The following is a 17,022-nucleotide window of genomic DNA, read 5'->3' as shown; positions in this document are numbered from 1 at the left end:
GGCTTTCAAAAGGGAATTGGATAAGTACCTGAAAGAAAAAATTTGCAGGGCTACGGGGAAAGGGCGGGGAGTGGGACTAGTGCTCTTGCAGAGAGCCAGTATGGGCTCGACAGACCAAATGGCCTCCTACTGTGCTGTAATGATTCTATGATTCTACCTTTAATGTCGAAAAACACCCCAAGACACTTAAACTGTCACCTTGCTCAGGGGCTGTCAATAAATCTCTTCTACATTTTGAAGAGTAAAACTGTATCAAAGATTGACCTAATCATGTTTATGAAGGACCAAGTAAATTGTTCAACTCTGGGCTCTTGAATAGCTAAATAAGTTGCCTTTAATACTAGTTATAAGTAAATTAAAAATGTTATTTAAAAATCTGCTCCACCATCAAAATAGATGGTGCCAGTCAGGAGGAGGAAGAAGAAAGGAAGCAAAAGATTTTAAAATTATCTTTTATCTTAGAGTTACCCAGAGAGTAGTTAGAATATGAAACCCAAATGGAGTAGTTGAGGTGAATAGCATAGGCGCATTTAAGGGGAAGCTAGATAAAAAGAAAAACTTGCATTTCTATAGCGCCTTTCACGACCACCAGATGTCTCAAAGCGCTTTACAGCCAATGAAGTACTGTCACTGTTGGAAATGCAGCAGCTCCCACAAACAGCAATGTGATAATGACCAGATAATCTGTTTTTGTTACGCTGGTTGAGGTATAAATATTGGCCAGGACACCGGGGATAACGCCCCTGCTCTTCTGCCATGGGATCTTTTACATCCGCCTGACAGGACCTCGGTTTAACATCTCATCCAAAAGACGGCACCTCCAACGATGCAGCACTCCGTCAAGTACTGCCCTGGAGTGGAGTGGCAGCCTAGCTGTATGTGCTCAAGTTCCACTGGAGTGGGACTTGAGCCCACAACCTTCTGATTCAGAGGCCAGTGTGTTACCCACTGCGCCACAGCTCTCACTGAGTACATGAGGGAGAAAGGAATAGAAGGATATGCTGATAGGGTGAAATGAAGTAAGGTGGGAGGAGGCTCTTGTGGAGCATAAACACCAGCACAGACTAGCTGGGCCGAATGGCCTGTTTCTGTGCTGTAAATACTATGCAAGAAAGAAAATAGAATAGGACACAGAATGTGGAAAAATAGGGACTGACATAAATCAGTCATTCATGAAAGAAAGACTTATGAAATAATACTGAGCGGCCTATGGGTGGCGCTGTCCAGGGAAAGTATAAATACTCGGGCACGGGCCCAACTTGCGCAGGACATTCTTAACAGGAACTAGTGAAGGACACAACTAGACCTCCATGTTGTAAAACAGTTGATTAAAGCTTTGTTTAACGCTTAGACCCAAGTGCCTAGTAGTTTTCTTTTGTCAGGGACGATGGGGTAAATTGACAAAGTGTTCAAACCATTTTACTTTTAGTTAAAATAGACATTTGCTTTAAGTGCTGACGCTAATAATGCTGGCCATCCAGGGTAATAGGTGGCCAAGTGGATGAAAAATCCAGCCTCGACTGTCTGCCTGCGGTGTAGCTGGAGACTAGATTGTTGGAGGAAATGGCAGAGTTAGCCCTGCGTTGCCTACAACCGATGACAGAGAAGCAATATTCGTGCGTTGAAACCGGGTCAAGGTCCATCCAGAAATGTCGGAACTTAATTAATGACGGTGAATATAAAAGAAAAATGAGAGGGCATGATCTACATTTTGAAATCATTAAGGTAGCTATTATCTTTTGGACAGTCAATGCCCTTTGCGGCTATAAAACAGGCACGGCCTTTACATTGCTCTATACTGTAACCTCAAAACTCTCCTCTAAATGTCAAATTGAACATTACAAAGCAGGATATGAGGAAAGTCTACACTCATAAAACATTTTTTAAACTTCGTAACCTTTCAATTTGCTCAGTCATTTACATTTTTAAAACTTAATACAGTGCAGCGGGGTTAGCGGAGGCCTTGCAGACTCGAATAGACCGTCAAGATATATAGATATAAATAAATTTAAAAAACCAAATGCTCACCAGCTGTTGACCTTGGACACCCCAGCCTGCGTACAGCAACTGTGCGTCCCTAACCTCGGGGGGATTCAAGGTGAGGTGCTCCCTGTTTCAAGAAGGAAATACGTCAGAGATGTCAGATTTCTAGGACTTACGCACGTCAGCTGTGTAACAGTGAGTCAGTCTGCACTGTGGCAGCAAGCATCAATCACATGCCCCCGGAGGGATTAAGGAATACTCAGAAGCTGCCGTTACAAAAATCCCCGAATACAGAAGCTGTGATTGATGAGTCACGGCAGGAAGAGCAAAACGTTTTGATTAAAATGAATTTTCTGTCATGCTTATGGTTCCTTATGAGAAGTTGACCTGGCGAAATGAGTTTGAAAGAAATAGCCCAATTGGAACATCAGGATTTAACACTTCTGAACAGAGAATAAATGATGTCTTGGATGTTATTACAGTCCCAACCAATAATTATTATTTACTAGTTAATCTCCCATGGCATTGCACATGGGGGTGCCAAGACCACGGGAAGTCTCCAGGTGAAGCGAGGTTAGAGGGCAGGGGTTAACTGGGCCAGGGTCCACAGATCTAATGCATTCTCTCCTTATTTTTATATTTCCATTCTAAATTCCTATATCCACACTAACAATGGAACGTGACTATGTAAACTAGTCACGTTGTAATTAAACCCCGCCCCCCCCACCCCGACTGGCCGGAGGGTGTAATTACAGCGTGACAAGGCCGCGTTTACTGCCCATCCCTAGCTACAGTCCTTGTGATGATGGTACTCCCACAATGGTGTTAGGCAGGGAATTCCCAGGGTATTGATCCAACGATGATGAAGGAACAGCAATATATATCCAACTAAGGGTGGTGTCTGACTTGGAGGTGATGGCATTCCAAGGACATTGCTGCTCTTGTCCGTCTCGGTGGTAGGGATCGCAGGGGAGGGAAGTGCTGTTGGAGTTTCCTTGGTGAGTTTCTACAGTGCATCTTGTAGATTGTACATATTGCAGCCGCAGTGTGGCAGTGATGGAGGGGGTGTATATTCAGCCCAGTGGCAGGGGCACCGATCAAGCGAACTGCTCTGTCTGGGATGATATCAAGCTTCTCGAGTGTTGCTGCAGCTGCACCCATCCAGGCAAGTGGTGAGTATTCCATCACACTCCTGACTTGAGTTAGTGGAGAGGCTTTGAGAGGTCAGGAGGTGCGCTATGGTGTTGATATGGCTGGTAAGCTTCTGGTCAATGGCGACCCCCAAGATGTTGATGACGGGAGACCTACTGATGTTGGAGCTGTTGAAGGTGGAGGTGGCTGGGCTTTCTCTTGTTTCAGATGCTCATTGCCTGGTGCCTATGTAGCGTGATTGTTACAGGCCACTTGTCAGCCCAAGCCTGGGCATTATCCAGGTTCTGCTGTAGCCTGCCACAGATTGCTTCTTTATGAGAGGAGTTGTGAGCAATGTTCCCTGTCATTTTTTTTGGGCCCTGCACGGCCCCTTTAAGGGGTCCCTGGAGCACTGCATGGCCACATGGCCGCACAGCTGAAAGGCAACATAGGTTGTGGACTCCTCAGCGAACAGTCCCACTCCTGACGCTATGAAGGAGAGAAGGTCATCGTCGAAGCACGATGATGCTTCCCTGGGGAACTCCTGCAATGGTGTCCTGGGCCTGCAATGATTGGCATCCGACAACCAAAACTACCTTCCTTTATGTCAGGTATAACTACAGCCACAGGCGAGTTTTCCATTTGGCCTCCCATTGAACTCATTTTTGCCACAGCCCTTTGCTGCCATGCTCAGTCGAGCGCTGCCTTGATGTTGAGGGAGGCTATGCTCACCTCCCTCTGGCATTCAGCTCACGTGAATATCTGAGTGGTCTTTGAAGGGCCCTGGAGCCAAGTGACTCTGGCGGAACCTGAACAGAGTGCCGGTGAGCAGATTATTGATAATTAGATAGCACTTGATGGCATTATCAACGAATGGGAGGCTGTTAGGGCAGTAATTAGGCAGGTTACATTTATCCTGTTTTTTTTGTGGATAGGATATCCCTGGGCAATTTTTTCCCATTGCCAGGTCAGTGCTAGTGTCATCGCTGCGCTGGAACCGCTTGGCTTGCTTCGCGGTTAGCTCTGGTGCACAGGTCTTCAGCACTTTAGCCGGGATGTTGTCAGGGCCCATAACCTCTGCTGTGTCGAGCGCACTCAGCCGCTTCTTAACCAAAATCAGCTGGCGAATGTGACGGTGGGGACCTCGGGAGGAGGACAAGTAGGATCGTCCACGTGACACTTTTGGCTGATGGACTCTCCCAAACACCCAATGCTGGGGAGTCGCCTCCTTCTGTGAGTTGTCCACCACCATTCTCAAATGGATGTGGTAGGGCTACTGAGCTCTGCTCTTATCCATTGGCTACAGGATTACGTAGCTGTGTCTACAGCCTGCTGCTTTTGTTATTTAGCATTCATGTAGCCCTGTGTAGTAGCTTTTTGTGAAGTAGAAGTGGCTGGTTTGCAATCTAGTGAAACCTCCTAGCATTCATTGATTGCTGCACTTCATAGATGATGACCCAAATCTCATTTATCATTGACCTCACTGTCCTTGGCCTCTTGCATTGTTCCACGGAAGCTCAACGTAAACTCGAGGAACAGCACCTCATCTTCCGATTAGGCACTTTACAGCCTTCCGGACTCAATATCGAGTTCAACAATTTTAGATCATAACCTCGGCCCCTATTACATTTTTACTTATATTTTTTATCCACCCCTTTGTTTTGGTTTTTCCCTTCACTCCCCCTTTCCTTTTTTTTTCTCTCTCCCACATGGCAGCTGTCTCTCATTCTGCCAGAACATTTCACACCTAATCTAGAGCCGTCCTTTGTCTCCACTAGTCCCATCACCATCTCGTCTGGTTTTGAATACCTCTTAATGTCTCTTCACTTCTTTTGTTCTCTCCCAGCCTGGCCTTTCGATCTATTTCATTTCCTTTCCAGTTTTGAAAAAGGGTTCGACCCGAAACGTCGACTCTAATTCCTCTCCACGGATGTTGCCTGGCCTGCTGAGTTTTTCCAGCATTTTCTGTTGTTATTTCTCATTTATCATTCTTGGGTATATAGTATCCATTCTTGGGGAAGGTGGCAGCCACCTCAGTGGGTAGCACCCTCGCCTCTGAGTCAGAAGGTCGTGGGTTCAAGTCCCACTCCAGAGACTTGAGCACAAAAGCTAGGCTGACCACTCCATTTCAGGGCTGAGGGAGTGCCGCACTGTCGGAGGTGCCGGCTTTCAAATGAGATGTGAAACCGAGGCCTCTCTGTCCGTCTAGATGGATATTTATGGGCCGGATTTTCCGACCCCCACGGGTGTGTACGAGGTGTGTACGCACCCGGCAATTGCGATCTGTCAAGAATCCTCTTAACAGATCATCCGCCTACCCGGGAGATGGGCCTCCGCGGGCAGGGAGTTCCACTTTCTGCGCAACCTCCGCCCGCTGAAAACCTTTAAAAATCTTACGCCTGGTAAAAATTTTCAGTCATTTATAATTTAAAAATACTTTTAAAAAAGGCAAGTTTAATTTTAGCCCCATAAAAAACTTCAATTATTTTTTTCAATAAAAAAAAAATTAAATATTTAATTTAATGTAATTTTAACTAATTTTAAATACGTGATTTAATTTTTTTTTTATTTAGGTGGAAAAATTCGGTTGGTTAGCGTCTCCCGTTTGCGCCTCCAGGGGGCGCTAACGGGGCACTAGGAATTTAACGCCCGAACGCGGAGATTTTAGCGCCGCTCGCGAAATTGACCAGTCGTTTTGCAGTGGTGCTAAATACTACCGCCACAATCTCCTGCGCCAGCAGATTATGACGTCAATCAAGCGTGCAACGCCCCGGACCGGATATTGAGTCATGCCCCCTGCCTTAGCGCCTGCTGCTAGGAACGACGGGTAGAGGGGAATGTTTTCAAGTTGGGAAGGGGCTGGGGGAGCGCTATTTAAAGGTGGGCGCTTCCTGCCTTTTCTTGTCGGCAACATTTTTGGTTTTAATGCTGTCCTAAGGAGTTTTGGCCCTCAGCACCACTTTTGAGGTTCCTAAGCGCCGAGCTCTTTCCCTGGGCCTATCCATTAGTGCTTCCAACACAATTGCTTTAAAGGTCTCTCCAGGCCGAGATTCAAGGCTGCGATGAGCAGGGAGTGGCCGGCCAGCAAGATGGCCCCTCCCCTTTAAGAACTGGACGGTGCCAATCTGTCTGGCTTCCATGGTTACTGACATCGCCTGAGCTTCGGTAGCGTTCTGAGGTAGCGCTTCGCTCCCTGACGTTTGCGCCTTAAGAGAGGTGTGTAGCACCTGATTTAGCGCTCAAATCACCTCCAGGGGCAATAGAGACGAATTTTGCAGTCGGAGGCGATAATTAGCGTCGGGTGCTAAACTTTGCGCCCGGCTGAAATTAGCGCCACAAAATGGGCGATACCAAATTTTTCCCCCTTAATGTTTAACTTTTTTTAAGTGATCTCCATTCATACTTTTGACAGTTCTGTGTGTACAGACCTGTCAAAAGTGTGAAGGGCGATTCCCTTCTTTGATTGATTCCCCATGGTCCACGTGATCCCAGGGACGCTTGCGAACCGCCTGCGCCCCTGGATACCTGGGCCTCTGCCCGCGCGGACCAGGAGAGACCCAGGATCGGAAGTCTCGGAACCTAGGGAGCCAGTAGGTAAGTGCGTAGAGTTTTTCCGATCGGAGGCATCCGCCTGTAGGAAGCCTCCGATCGGAAATTCAGGGCCATAAAAGATCCCATGACACTATTCGAAGAAGAGCAGGGGAGTTCTCCCTGGTGCCCTGGCCAATATTTATCCCTCAACCAACATTACTAAAACAGATTATTTGGTCATTATCATGTTGCTGTTTGTGGGGCCTTATGCACAAATTAGCTGCCACGTTTCCTGCATTACAACAGTGACTAGATTACAAAAGTACTTTATTGGCTATAAAGCGCTTTGGGACGTCCTGAGTTGTGAAAGGTGCTATATAAATGCAAGTTTTTCTTTCTTATTAGTTTAAAGACATTTGACCCTATCTAGGACCTCCTTCCAAGTGATATCAGGTCATTAAGTTTAATTCAAGAACCTCCTATGATGGTGACATCTCAAGTGGACGCTTCCATAAAGTAATCCAGATGTTCACTATTTTTAGTTCATCTTCAGTAAGTAGAAACCTAGATTACATACTCAAGTCCTGGATTAGCACTTGACCCCCCGGCCTTATTACTCAAGAGCCGGGAGTGCTAGCAATTGAGCCAGGATGATCTGTAGCTGTTGTCTCATTCATTACTAGCAGTCAGTGCTGTTCACCCTCCGGTTTAATAGTCATTGTGTAGGTTGGTTTAATACTGTTTCATCGCCAGCAGATGGCATGTCTTTCTCACTATTTGCTTTCTCAGGGGCACAGCTAACCCTTTAAGCACTGAAATGCGAAGTTCCTGAATATTATAGGAATATTATCCCCATTGCAACCCATTACTGCTGCTCTGCGTTCCTCCTCTCCTGCTGCAGCTCCAGGCTTCAATCCCTCATGAATAAACCCAAAGGAACTCTCTGTGCCTCTCTTGGCTTTCTCCAAAGGGCCCATCAAGCCATCCATCACCGCCTCATTACGAGCAGCAACCCCAATCGCCTCATCCTCCTCTCTTGTCGACCGTCCCGCCCAGCAGGCCCACTGGGAGCTAATGTCACCAAGCTCCTTCTCATCCTGCTCACCCCACCTACCACTGTCCCCTTGGAATCGTTCAGTGGGTCAATCACTGCTCCCTCTGTATCTCCCTACAGAAAGTTGGTTCACTTGTGCACAAGACGCTTGCGCTTGCCATCCATGACCTTATTGCAAGTGACTGCATTGAAATTCTGGCTTTCAATGAAACTTGGCTCATGGGTGGCAGCAGCTTGCCCCTTACCAAAGCCTTCCGGCCTGTCTACACATTCCACCCCCTGTCCTGTCCAAACCACTGCAGTGGTAGGGTGGTCCTTACCATCAAGTCACGCCTTGGTCTCTCCTCCTACTTTTCTGGCACCTTCACATCCTTCGAGCACCTCACTTTGTTCCACTCCTCCCACCTCTCCTTAAAACACTCGTTCTCTACTACCAAACAAAGCCCCATCTTGAGTTTGGCACTGAGCTATCCTCCCTCTTTTCCACTGAGCGACTCCTAATCTTTAATGATTCAATCTCCACCTCAGCTCCACCTGCAATCTACCCTCTGAATTCAATCCTGTTGTCCTCCCTAAACCTCTCTCTCCATATAAACTCTCCTAAGCATATTCTCGGCCACCCTCTTGACCTTGCCAATCTCTGTGGCCTCACTGCTCCTATTGTCTCAATCGCTGACAAGACCATCTCAGACTATTTCCTTGTATCCCTTACCATGCACATCCCCTTATCCCCAGAGAACCATACTTCCTTCTGCATCCATCCCTGGAATAAATTCACCCCCCAGCCACTTACAACTGCACGTTCAAAGACAAACTACCTAACCTTTGGGCTTCCATTTGCCACAATGCTTCTGCAGTTGTTGATTTATTTGACCATTCCCTCACCTTCACCTCTAAGGTCCTTGCCCCCAGCAAAGCCTTTATTCAGCAAAGTCAGAGGCTAGGTATTCTGCAGCGAATGTCTCACCTCCTGACTCCCCAAAGCCTTTCCACCATCTACAAGGCACAAGTCAGGAGTGTGATGGAATTATCTCCACTTGCCTGGATGAGTGCAGCTCCAGCAACACTCAACAAGCTCGACACCATCCAGGACAAGGCAGCCCGCTTGATCAGCACCCCATCCACCACCTTAAACATTCACTCCCTCTACCACCAGCGTACCGTGGCTGCAGTGTGTACCATCTACAAGATGCACTGCAGCAAATCGGCAAGGTTTCTTCGGCAGCACCTGCCAAACCTGCGACCTCTTCCACCTAGAAGGACAAGGGCAGCAGGCACATGGGAACACCAACACCTCCAAGTTGCCCTCCAAGTCACACACCATCCTGACTTGGAAATATATCGCCGATCCTTCAGTGTCACTGAGTCAAAATCCTGGAGCTCCCTCCTAACAGCACTGTGGGAGTATCATCACCACACGGACTACAGCGGTTCAAGAAGGCAACTCACCACCACCTTCTCAAGGGCAATTAGGGATGGGCAATAAATGCTGGCCTTGCCAGCGACACCCACATCCCATAAACAAATTTTAAAAACCTGTACCCGCTTCCATCCTGGTCGATTCCCCTGGTATGGACCCCACGTTTACTCCCAGGACCCCAAGGGCTGAAAGCGTGAGTGTATCTGGCACGCAACTGGTTCAGCCATCCATCACCAGATCTGACTGGACCACATCCAAGTGTTATTGGCCCTCACTCTCCTTTGCCAATACTGCCCACTACTCCCAGATCATCCTGTGAGAGCAAAGATAACCCCTGTGGTTTCTTTTCTTCACTATTAACAGTTTCCTTCAACTCTTCCCCTCCACCTGAACCAACTACAACAAATGTGAGAAGGTCATGGACTTCTTTGTCACTAAGGTTGAGACCATTTGTTCAGCTGCCTCTACTGCTTTCCTCCCCTTCCCTTTTCTCAAGGATCAGTGCTGGAGCCTCAGCTAATTACAATCTATATTAATGAGTGAGGTGAAGGGACCGAGTGTAATGTATCTAAGTTTGCTGACGATACAAAGCTAGGTGGGACAGTATGCTGTGAGGAGGACGCAAAGAGTCTGCAAAGGGATATAGACGGGTTAAGTGAGTGGGCAAGAAGGTGGCAGATGGAGTATAATGTGGGGAAATGTGAGGTTAGTCACTTTGTTAGGAAGAATAGAAAAACAGAATATTTTTAAACTGGTGAGAAGCAATTAAGTGTTGGTGTTCAGTGGGATTTGGGTGTCCTTGTACACGAAACACAGAAAGTTAACATGCAGGTACAGCAAGCAATTAGGAAGGCAAATGGTATGTTGGCCTTTATTGCAAGGGGATTGGAGTGCAAGAGTAAGGAAGTCTTGCTGCAATTGTATAGGGCTTTGGTGAGACCATACCTGGAACACTGTGCACAGCTTTGGTCTCCGTACCTAAGGAAGGATATGCTTGTCTTAGAGGAGGTGCAACAAAGGTTCACTAAATTGATTCCTGGGATGAGAGAGTTTTCATATGAGGAGAGATTGAGTAGAATGGGCCGATACTCTCAGGAGTGTAGAAGAATGAAAGGTAATCTCATTGATACCTGTAAGATTCTAGAGAGGGCTTGACAGGGTAGATGCTGAGAGGTTGTTTCCCCCTGGCTGCAGAGTCTAGAACGAGGGGCATAGTCTCAGGATAAGGGGTCGGCCATTTAGGGTTGAGATGAGGCAAAATTTCTTCACTCAGAGAATTGTTAATTTTTGGAATTCTCTACCCCAGAGGGCTGTGGAGGCTCAGTCGTTGAGTATATTCAAGGCTGAGATCGATAGATTTTTTTGACTCTAAGGAAATCAAGGGATATGGGGATAGGGCAGGAAAGTGGAGCTGAGGTCGAAGATCAGCCATGATCTTACTGAATGGTGGAGCAGGCTTGAGGGGTCGTATGGCCATCTCCTGCTCCTATTTCTTATGTTCTTATTTTCCCACCAAGCCAAATATTCCACCAGGCTTCCTCCTGCCCGAGCCCTGAACCCACATCTCTCTTCAGTTTCTCTGCCATCTAGTCTCATGCCCTTCTCTTCCCAATCTCCATGCTGGCTGACATTATAAATGGTTCACAGGTTCTGTACTCCTCACTCTCAAAACTGCTGCATGAGCCACAACTTCCCCCAGTTAAACATTGCAAAGATCAAAATCATTGTCCCCGGTTACCAGTAGAAACTCCATAACCTTGCCACCAATTCCATCCCCCTTCCAGCCACGGTCTCAGGCTGAAGCAGAGTTTTCACAACATTGGCATCATGAACTGAGTTTCTAATCTCGTATCCTCTCCATCACAAAGAATGTCTACTTCCACCTCTGTAACAGCACCCACCTCCACTCCTGCCTCAGCCCATCTGCTGCTGAAACCCTAATCCATGCTTTGTCATCTCCAGACTTGACTATTCCAATGCTATCCTGACGAGCCTCTCATCTTCAACTCTCATAAACTTCAGCTCATCCAAAGCTCTGCTGCCTTCATCCGATCCCACACCAGGGCTGTGCTCGCCTATCACCCTTGTCCTTTCTGACCTACATTGGTTCCCTGTAGCCCAACACCTATAATTTGAAATTCCCATCCTCCTATCTGAATCCCTTCATGGTTACTTTTCTCCCTATCTCTGCAAACTCTTGCAGCACTACAACCCCCTACCCTAAACTCTCCCTTCCTATGCCTCTGGTCTCCTGTGTATCCCCCGTCTCCCCTCGATCATTGCTGACCAATGTGCCTTCAGCCGCCTAGGAGACATTTTCTGGACTACCATGTCTTAGCTGTTCTGCCTCTCAACCGCCTTCTCTTCCTTTACGACCCATCTGAAAACCCACGTCTTTGACCAAGCACCCCCTCGTAGTATCTCCTTCTTTGGCTCAGTGTCAATTCGTTTCTAATTATGCCTCTGTGAAGTGCCTTGGGACATTTTTCTATGTGAAAGATGATGGTGGTTGTGTTGAATAAAATGATTTCTTCTCCAAACCAATAACTAATAAAATCAGCATGCTTGCCCCACTTTGCAATAGTTCATCCCGTCATCACTATTTACTGTGATGACACCACATTTGAAGCAACCTTCAGGTTACCTCAGTGCCAGAAAAAACCCCAGAAACAGAGGCCTAGAAATTCAGTAAGGCGCTGCAAGCTTTGCGCCCAGTTACCACCTAAAGAGGGCTTCTGCGCCAGTATAGGAGGTTGCGCTGATATTGAGATCGGCGGTAATGGCGGCGGTAGCCAGTAGCGCTGCGCCGGCACCGATGACGTCATCGGTGTGCGCAGTGCCCCGTTTCCGCCCCGATGCCAGCCCGACGCCCATATTCAGTTGCCGCCGCCTCCTCCGTGGCGGCCGCTACTAACATCCGGAGACCAGGGCCTTACTGCAGCCTTAGTGGGGCGCATAACGGTGGAGGTGCGGCCGGCCGCCTTTTCGGCAGCCGCCTGCCCGCACCTCCTTCCCCGGCCTCCTCCACCCCCCCCCACGGCATTGCCGGCTGCTTTCCGCGAGCCCGGCACTTCTCCATGGTGCCGGGCTCATTTGCCGGCACAATCCAGCGGCGATCTCCCCGTTGCAGGCACCTCCACCTTAAGAGAAGGAGGAGGCCTGCAGTACCGCAGCCTGCCGCACCGCATCGGGTGGCGCAGCGGCACTTAGAGCGCTGAAATTCAGTTTCAGCGCCTCAAGCGGGGGCGGGCACACCCTGGAATAGCGCCCGGTTCCGACTTGGGGCGCAAAAAGTGAATATTTGACGGTCGCACATGGCTCCGCGCCCAGCGCTAACTTTTGACCGTTAGCCAGCTGGCGGGGCCATAGTGAATTTCTAGGCCAGACTGTTCTAAGAACCTCTAAACATAAGAACATAAGAAATAGGAGCAGGAGTAGGCCACTTGGCTCCTCGAGCCTGCTCTGCCATTCAATAAGACCATGGCTGATCTTGGGCTCAAAGCTGCTCCCCAGCCCGCTCCCCATAACCCTTCACTCCCTTATCTTGCAAAAATTTGTCTATCTCCACTTTAAATGTATTTAATGACCCAGCCTCCACAGCTCTCTGGGGCAGAGAATTCCACAAATTTACGACCCTCTGAGAGAAGAAGTTCCTCCTCATCTCAGTTCTAAAAGGGCGACCCTTTAGTCTGAGGCTGTGCCCCCGAGTTCTAGATTTCCCCACGAGGGGAAACATCCTCTCTACATCTACCCTGTCGAGCCCCCTCAGTATCTTATATGTTTTGATAAGATCACTTCTCATTCTTCTAAATTCCAATGAGTATAGGCCCAGCCTAAACAAGTTCGACATCCTGGGCACTGGTACAAGTTCGCACAGTGACAACTGTTTTTATAGTTTTGTTACCTTACCTTGTAAAAAAGGAGTTAATCTGCGGACTCAGTTGGTAAAGGCAGTATCGAACTGAGCAAATTGGGGCAAGGACATGGACTAGGATGAGAGTGGTCAACTCCAATTGAAGAGGTAGCACTGGCACAGGCCTGACAAGCCAAGTGGCCACCTTTTATGCTGTAATGAGCAAATAATCCAGGCTGACCCCCCCGGTGCAGTGCTGAGGGAGTGCTGCACTGTCGGAGGTGCTGTCTTTCGGATGAGACATAAACCGAAGCCCCGTCTGCCCTCTCAGGTGGATGCAAATGATCCCATGAGACTATTTCGAAGAAGAGCAGGGGAATTCTCCGCAGTGTCCTGGTCAATATTTACCCTTCAACCAACATCACTAAAAACAGATTATCTGGCCATTACCAAATTGCTGTTTGTGGGACCTTGCTGTGCACAAATTGCCTGCCGCGTTTCCTGCATTACAAGGTCATTTAAAAAAGTTCTTCATTGCCTGTAAAGCGCTTTGGGGTGTCCTGAGGTTGTGAAAAGTTGTTTCTTTCTTTTTTTGCTTTAATTTCTATGATTTACTGATATAGGCCAAGGAAGTCCCTGGTCTGTAGAACGTTAGTTGAAATCAGTGAGGAGGTCCACAATTGGCCTCAGAGCTTGGAAAGGGAAAATCAGCCAGGGTTTCTGCTCCTGATTGTTATACAATGTCCTCCATTAGAAAGTATGTAGGTGTGGACATTGAGTGAGAACGGGGCTGGGTTTGGCCATGACGATCCCTCTTCCCAATCGTTTGAGTAGTCCACCGGCACTCGGGGTCAAGGCTCTCACAAGAACAATGGACGCTTGGGTGAGGCACTGGCTGATGCCTGGTGCATGTGGATCTGTAGTCCAGCAAGTTTCGGGGCCTTCAGGAGAAAAGTGTCCAAAAACCAGAGGGGGAAAAAAGCAGCAGAGACACTGAGTAGCCGGATCACATTGTTGCTTCATTTCCCGTGACACCGCACTCAAGTCTTTACAGACTGGGTAAAGACTATGAGAAATGCTTTACCAGTGACTTATATGTTTGAAAAATATATTTGTTGCTAATTTTTGCCCCCACCCCCCCACCCCCCCCCCCCACTTTTCCTGAAGGTGTGACTTGCACTGGATTATATCTCCACAGGAGCTGACAGCCCTCTCTCCAATGCTCTTCTTTTTTTTATTAATTCCTGGGATCTGGGAGTTGCTGGCAAGGCCAGCATTTACTGCCCATCCCTAATTGCCCTTGAGAAGGTGGTGGTGAGCCGCCTTCTTGAACCGCTGCAGTCCATGTGGTGAAGGTACTCCCACAGTGCTGTTAGCGAGGGAGTTCCAGGATTTTGACCCAGCGACGATGAAGGAACGGCGATATACTTCCAAGTCAGGATGGTGTGTGACTTGGAGGGGAACTTGGATGTGGTGGTGTTCCCGTGCGCCTGCTGCCCATGTCCTTCTAGGTGGTAGAGGTCGCGGGTTTGGGAGGTGCTGCCGAAGAAGCTTTGGCGAGTTGCTGCAGTACATCTTGTAGATGGTACACACTGCAGCCACGGTGTGCCGGTGGTGGAGGGAGTGAATGTTGAAGGTGGTGGATGGGGTGCCAATCAAGCGGGCTGCTTTGTCCTGGATGGTGTCTAGCTTCTTGAGTGTTGTTGGAGCCGCACTCATCCAGGCAAGTGGAGAGTACGCCTACACAGTGATTGATGGCAATTCAGTCCTAGAAGGGGGTGTGGAGAAATTACAGCTCAGGCTGATCCTGCCATCACATGACGTCCGCACACAAGCACTTTCCAGCGGGGTGAGTGGTAATAGCAGCAGGCACTCTGGATGATTTTCCCTCTCCATGGGGAAAGCTTAGGACAATCTTGGCAGACCATGAGGCTGGACCCAGCTGAGAGCAACTAACTGGTGCACAGGCTGGTGATTGCCACTGAGTCCTCATGGTAGGCTCTGTGGTAACCTCAGCTCATGTTTACTTTGAAAAGAAATGAGAGGGGCCCAGCCGCAGAGATTCACCCAGTGCACGTCTCTTGTGAATACAAGAGTCAGCGCCATTCAACCCATATTTATAAATAAAGAGACACTGTTTCCAATGACTGAAGGGCCAACAATGAGAGGGCACAGATTTAAGGTGATTGGCAAAAGAACCAGAGGCGACATGAGGAAAAACTTCTTTATGCAATGAGTGGTTAGGATTTGGAATACACTGCCTGATAGGGGGGTGGATACAGATTCAACAAATTCAAAAGGGAACTGGATAAATACACGAAGAAGAAAAAAATTGCATGGATATGGGGAAAGAGCGGGGGAGCGGGACTAACTGGATTGCTCTTCGAAAGAGCCTGCACAGACTCGATGGGCAGAATGGCCTCCTTCTGTGCTGTCTTATTCTATGGTTCTATGATTCTATTTGGCTTCCTTGACCAAATGCCCCGCCGTCTCAGCTGGATCTTTGAATGGACTGCTGTGCAGACACCGGATATTTGGTTGAGGTGGTGGAGGGGAACGCAAAAAGGAAAAACTGACCATGATCCGTGCTAGCTCAGAGAAGCACACATCTAATCAACTGACCATGGAGCAGCATTGACAGCCATAGAGAGACAATTAAATGCAAGAGGTTTAGAACTGAGAACATAAGAACATAAGAAACAGGAGCAGGAGTCGGCCAATCGGCCCCTCGAGCCTGCTCCGCCATTCAATAAGATCATGGCTGATCCAATCTTGGTCTCAACACCACTTTCCCGCTCTCTCCCCATGACCCTTGACTCCCTTGTAGTTCAAATGTCTGTCAATCTCCGCCTTGAATATATTCAGTGACTCCGCCTCCACAGCTCTCTGGGGTAGAGAATTTCAAAGATTCACGGCCCTCTGAGAGAAGAAATTCCTCCTCATCTCCGTCTTAAATGGGCAACCCCTTATTCTGAAACTATGCCCCCTAGTTCTAGATACCCCCCACTAGGGGAAACATCCTCTCAGCATCCACCCTGTCAATCCCCCTCAGAATCTTATATGTTTCAATAAGATCACCTCTCATTCTTCTAAACTCCAATGAGTATAGGCCCAACCTGCTCAACCTTTCGTCATACGTCAACCCCTTCATCCCAGGAATCAACCTAGTGAACCTTCTCTGCACTGCCTCCAATGTAAGTATATCCTTCCTTAAATATGGAGACCACAACTGTACGCAGTACTCCAGGTGCGGTCTCACCAGCGCCCTGTACAGTTGCATCAAAACTTCCCTACTTTTATACTCCATACCCCTTGCAATAAAGGCCAACATTCCATTAGCCTTCCTAATTACTTGCTGTACCTGCCTGCTAACTTTTTGTGTTTCATGTACTCGGACCCCCAGATCCCTCTGTACCACAGCATTCTGTAGTCTCACTCCATTTAAAGAATAATTTGCTTTTTCATCCTTCCTTCCAAAGTGGATAACTTCACATTTGCCTACATTATACTCCATCTGCCACATTTTTGCCCACTCACTTATCCTGTCGATATCCCTTTGCAGACTCTTGGGGCTGGATTTTGCCATTGTGGGCGGGCAGGGGCACGTCAGGTGGCATTCGTGTCAGGACCCCGACTCCAAAGTGAAGTGGGGAAAAGTGCGATTTTCCCCTAATTGGGCAATTGATTTCCTGTGTGTGGGAGCCCCTGGCCCAATGAGTCTTTTCATACAGAAAGTCGCCTCCAATGACGTCATCAATGCTGCTTGATTTAAGGCCTGCAAGCAGCCTTGCTTCTTGAGACTGCAAACTTTATGGCCATTGTAGTAAGCATTTCACTGATCGACTATGTCCACCAGTAGGCCAAAGTGTGCTCCACGCTTCGACGAGCCCTCCCTCCAAGCTCTGGTGGAGGGAGCAAGATCCAATAAGGAGGTGCTCTTCCCTCCCTCAGGGAGAAAAAAGCCACCCCAGCAGACTAAAGCTGTGTGGCTGCAAGTGGCCCAGGAGGTCAACTCCATCTCAATGAGCCGCAGAGCCTGGCTGCAGTGCA

At 48.2% G+C, this 17,022-nt stretch overlaps 1 protein-coding gene across 1 annotated transcript in view; it reads right to left on the bottom strand.

Moving 5' to 3' along the window:
* dpp6a (dipeptidyl-peptidase 6a) overlaps nucleotides 1–17,022 on the bottom strand; it is a 690,808-nt gene that overhangs the window by 329,540 nt on the left and 344,246 nt on the right. Inside the window, exon 6 of the mRNA XM_085987517.1 lies at nucleotides 2,029–2,110. Coding sequence (XP_085843643.1) covers nucleotides 2,029–2,110 — 82 coding nt within the window. The remainder of the gene's footprint in view (nucleotides 1–2,028; nucleotides 2,111–17,022) is intronic.

The sequence above is a fragment of the Somniosus microcephalus genome, chromosome 5 (genome assembly GCF_052327205.1).
Source record: "Somniosus microcephalus isolate GS21.2 chromosome 5, FLI_Smic_1.0, whole genome shotgun sequence".
Lineage (NCBI taxonomy): Eukaryota > Metazoa > Chordata > Chondrichthyes > Squaliformes > Somniosidae > Somniosus > Somniosus microcephalus.
Note: the sequence above shows the minus strand (reverse complement) of the source record. Positions and strands in the feature narration are given on the sequence as shown.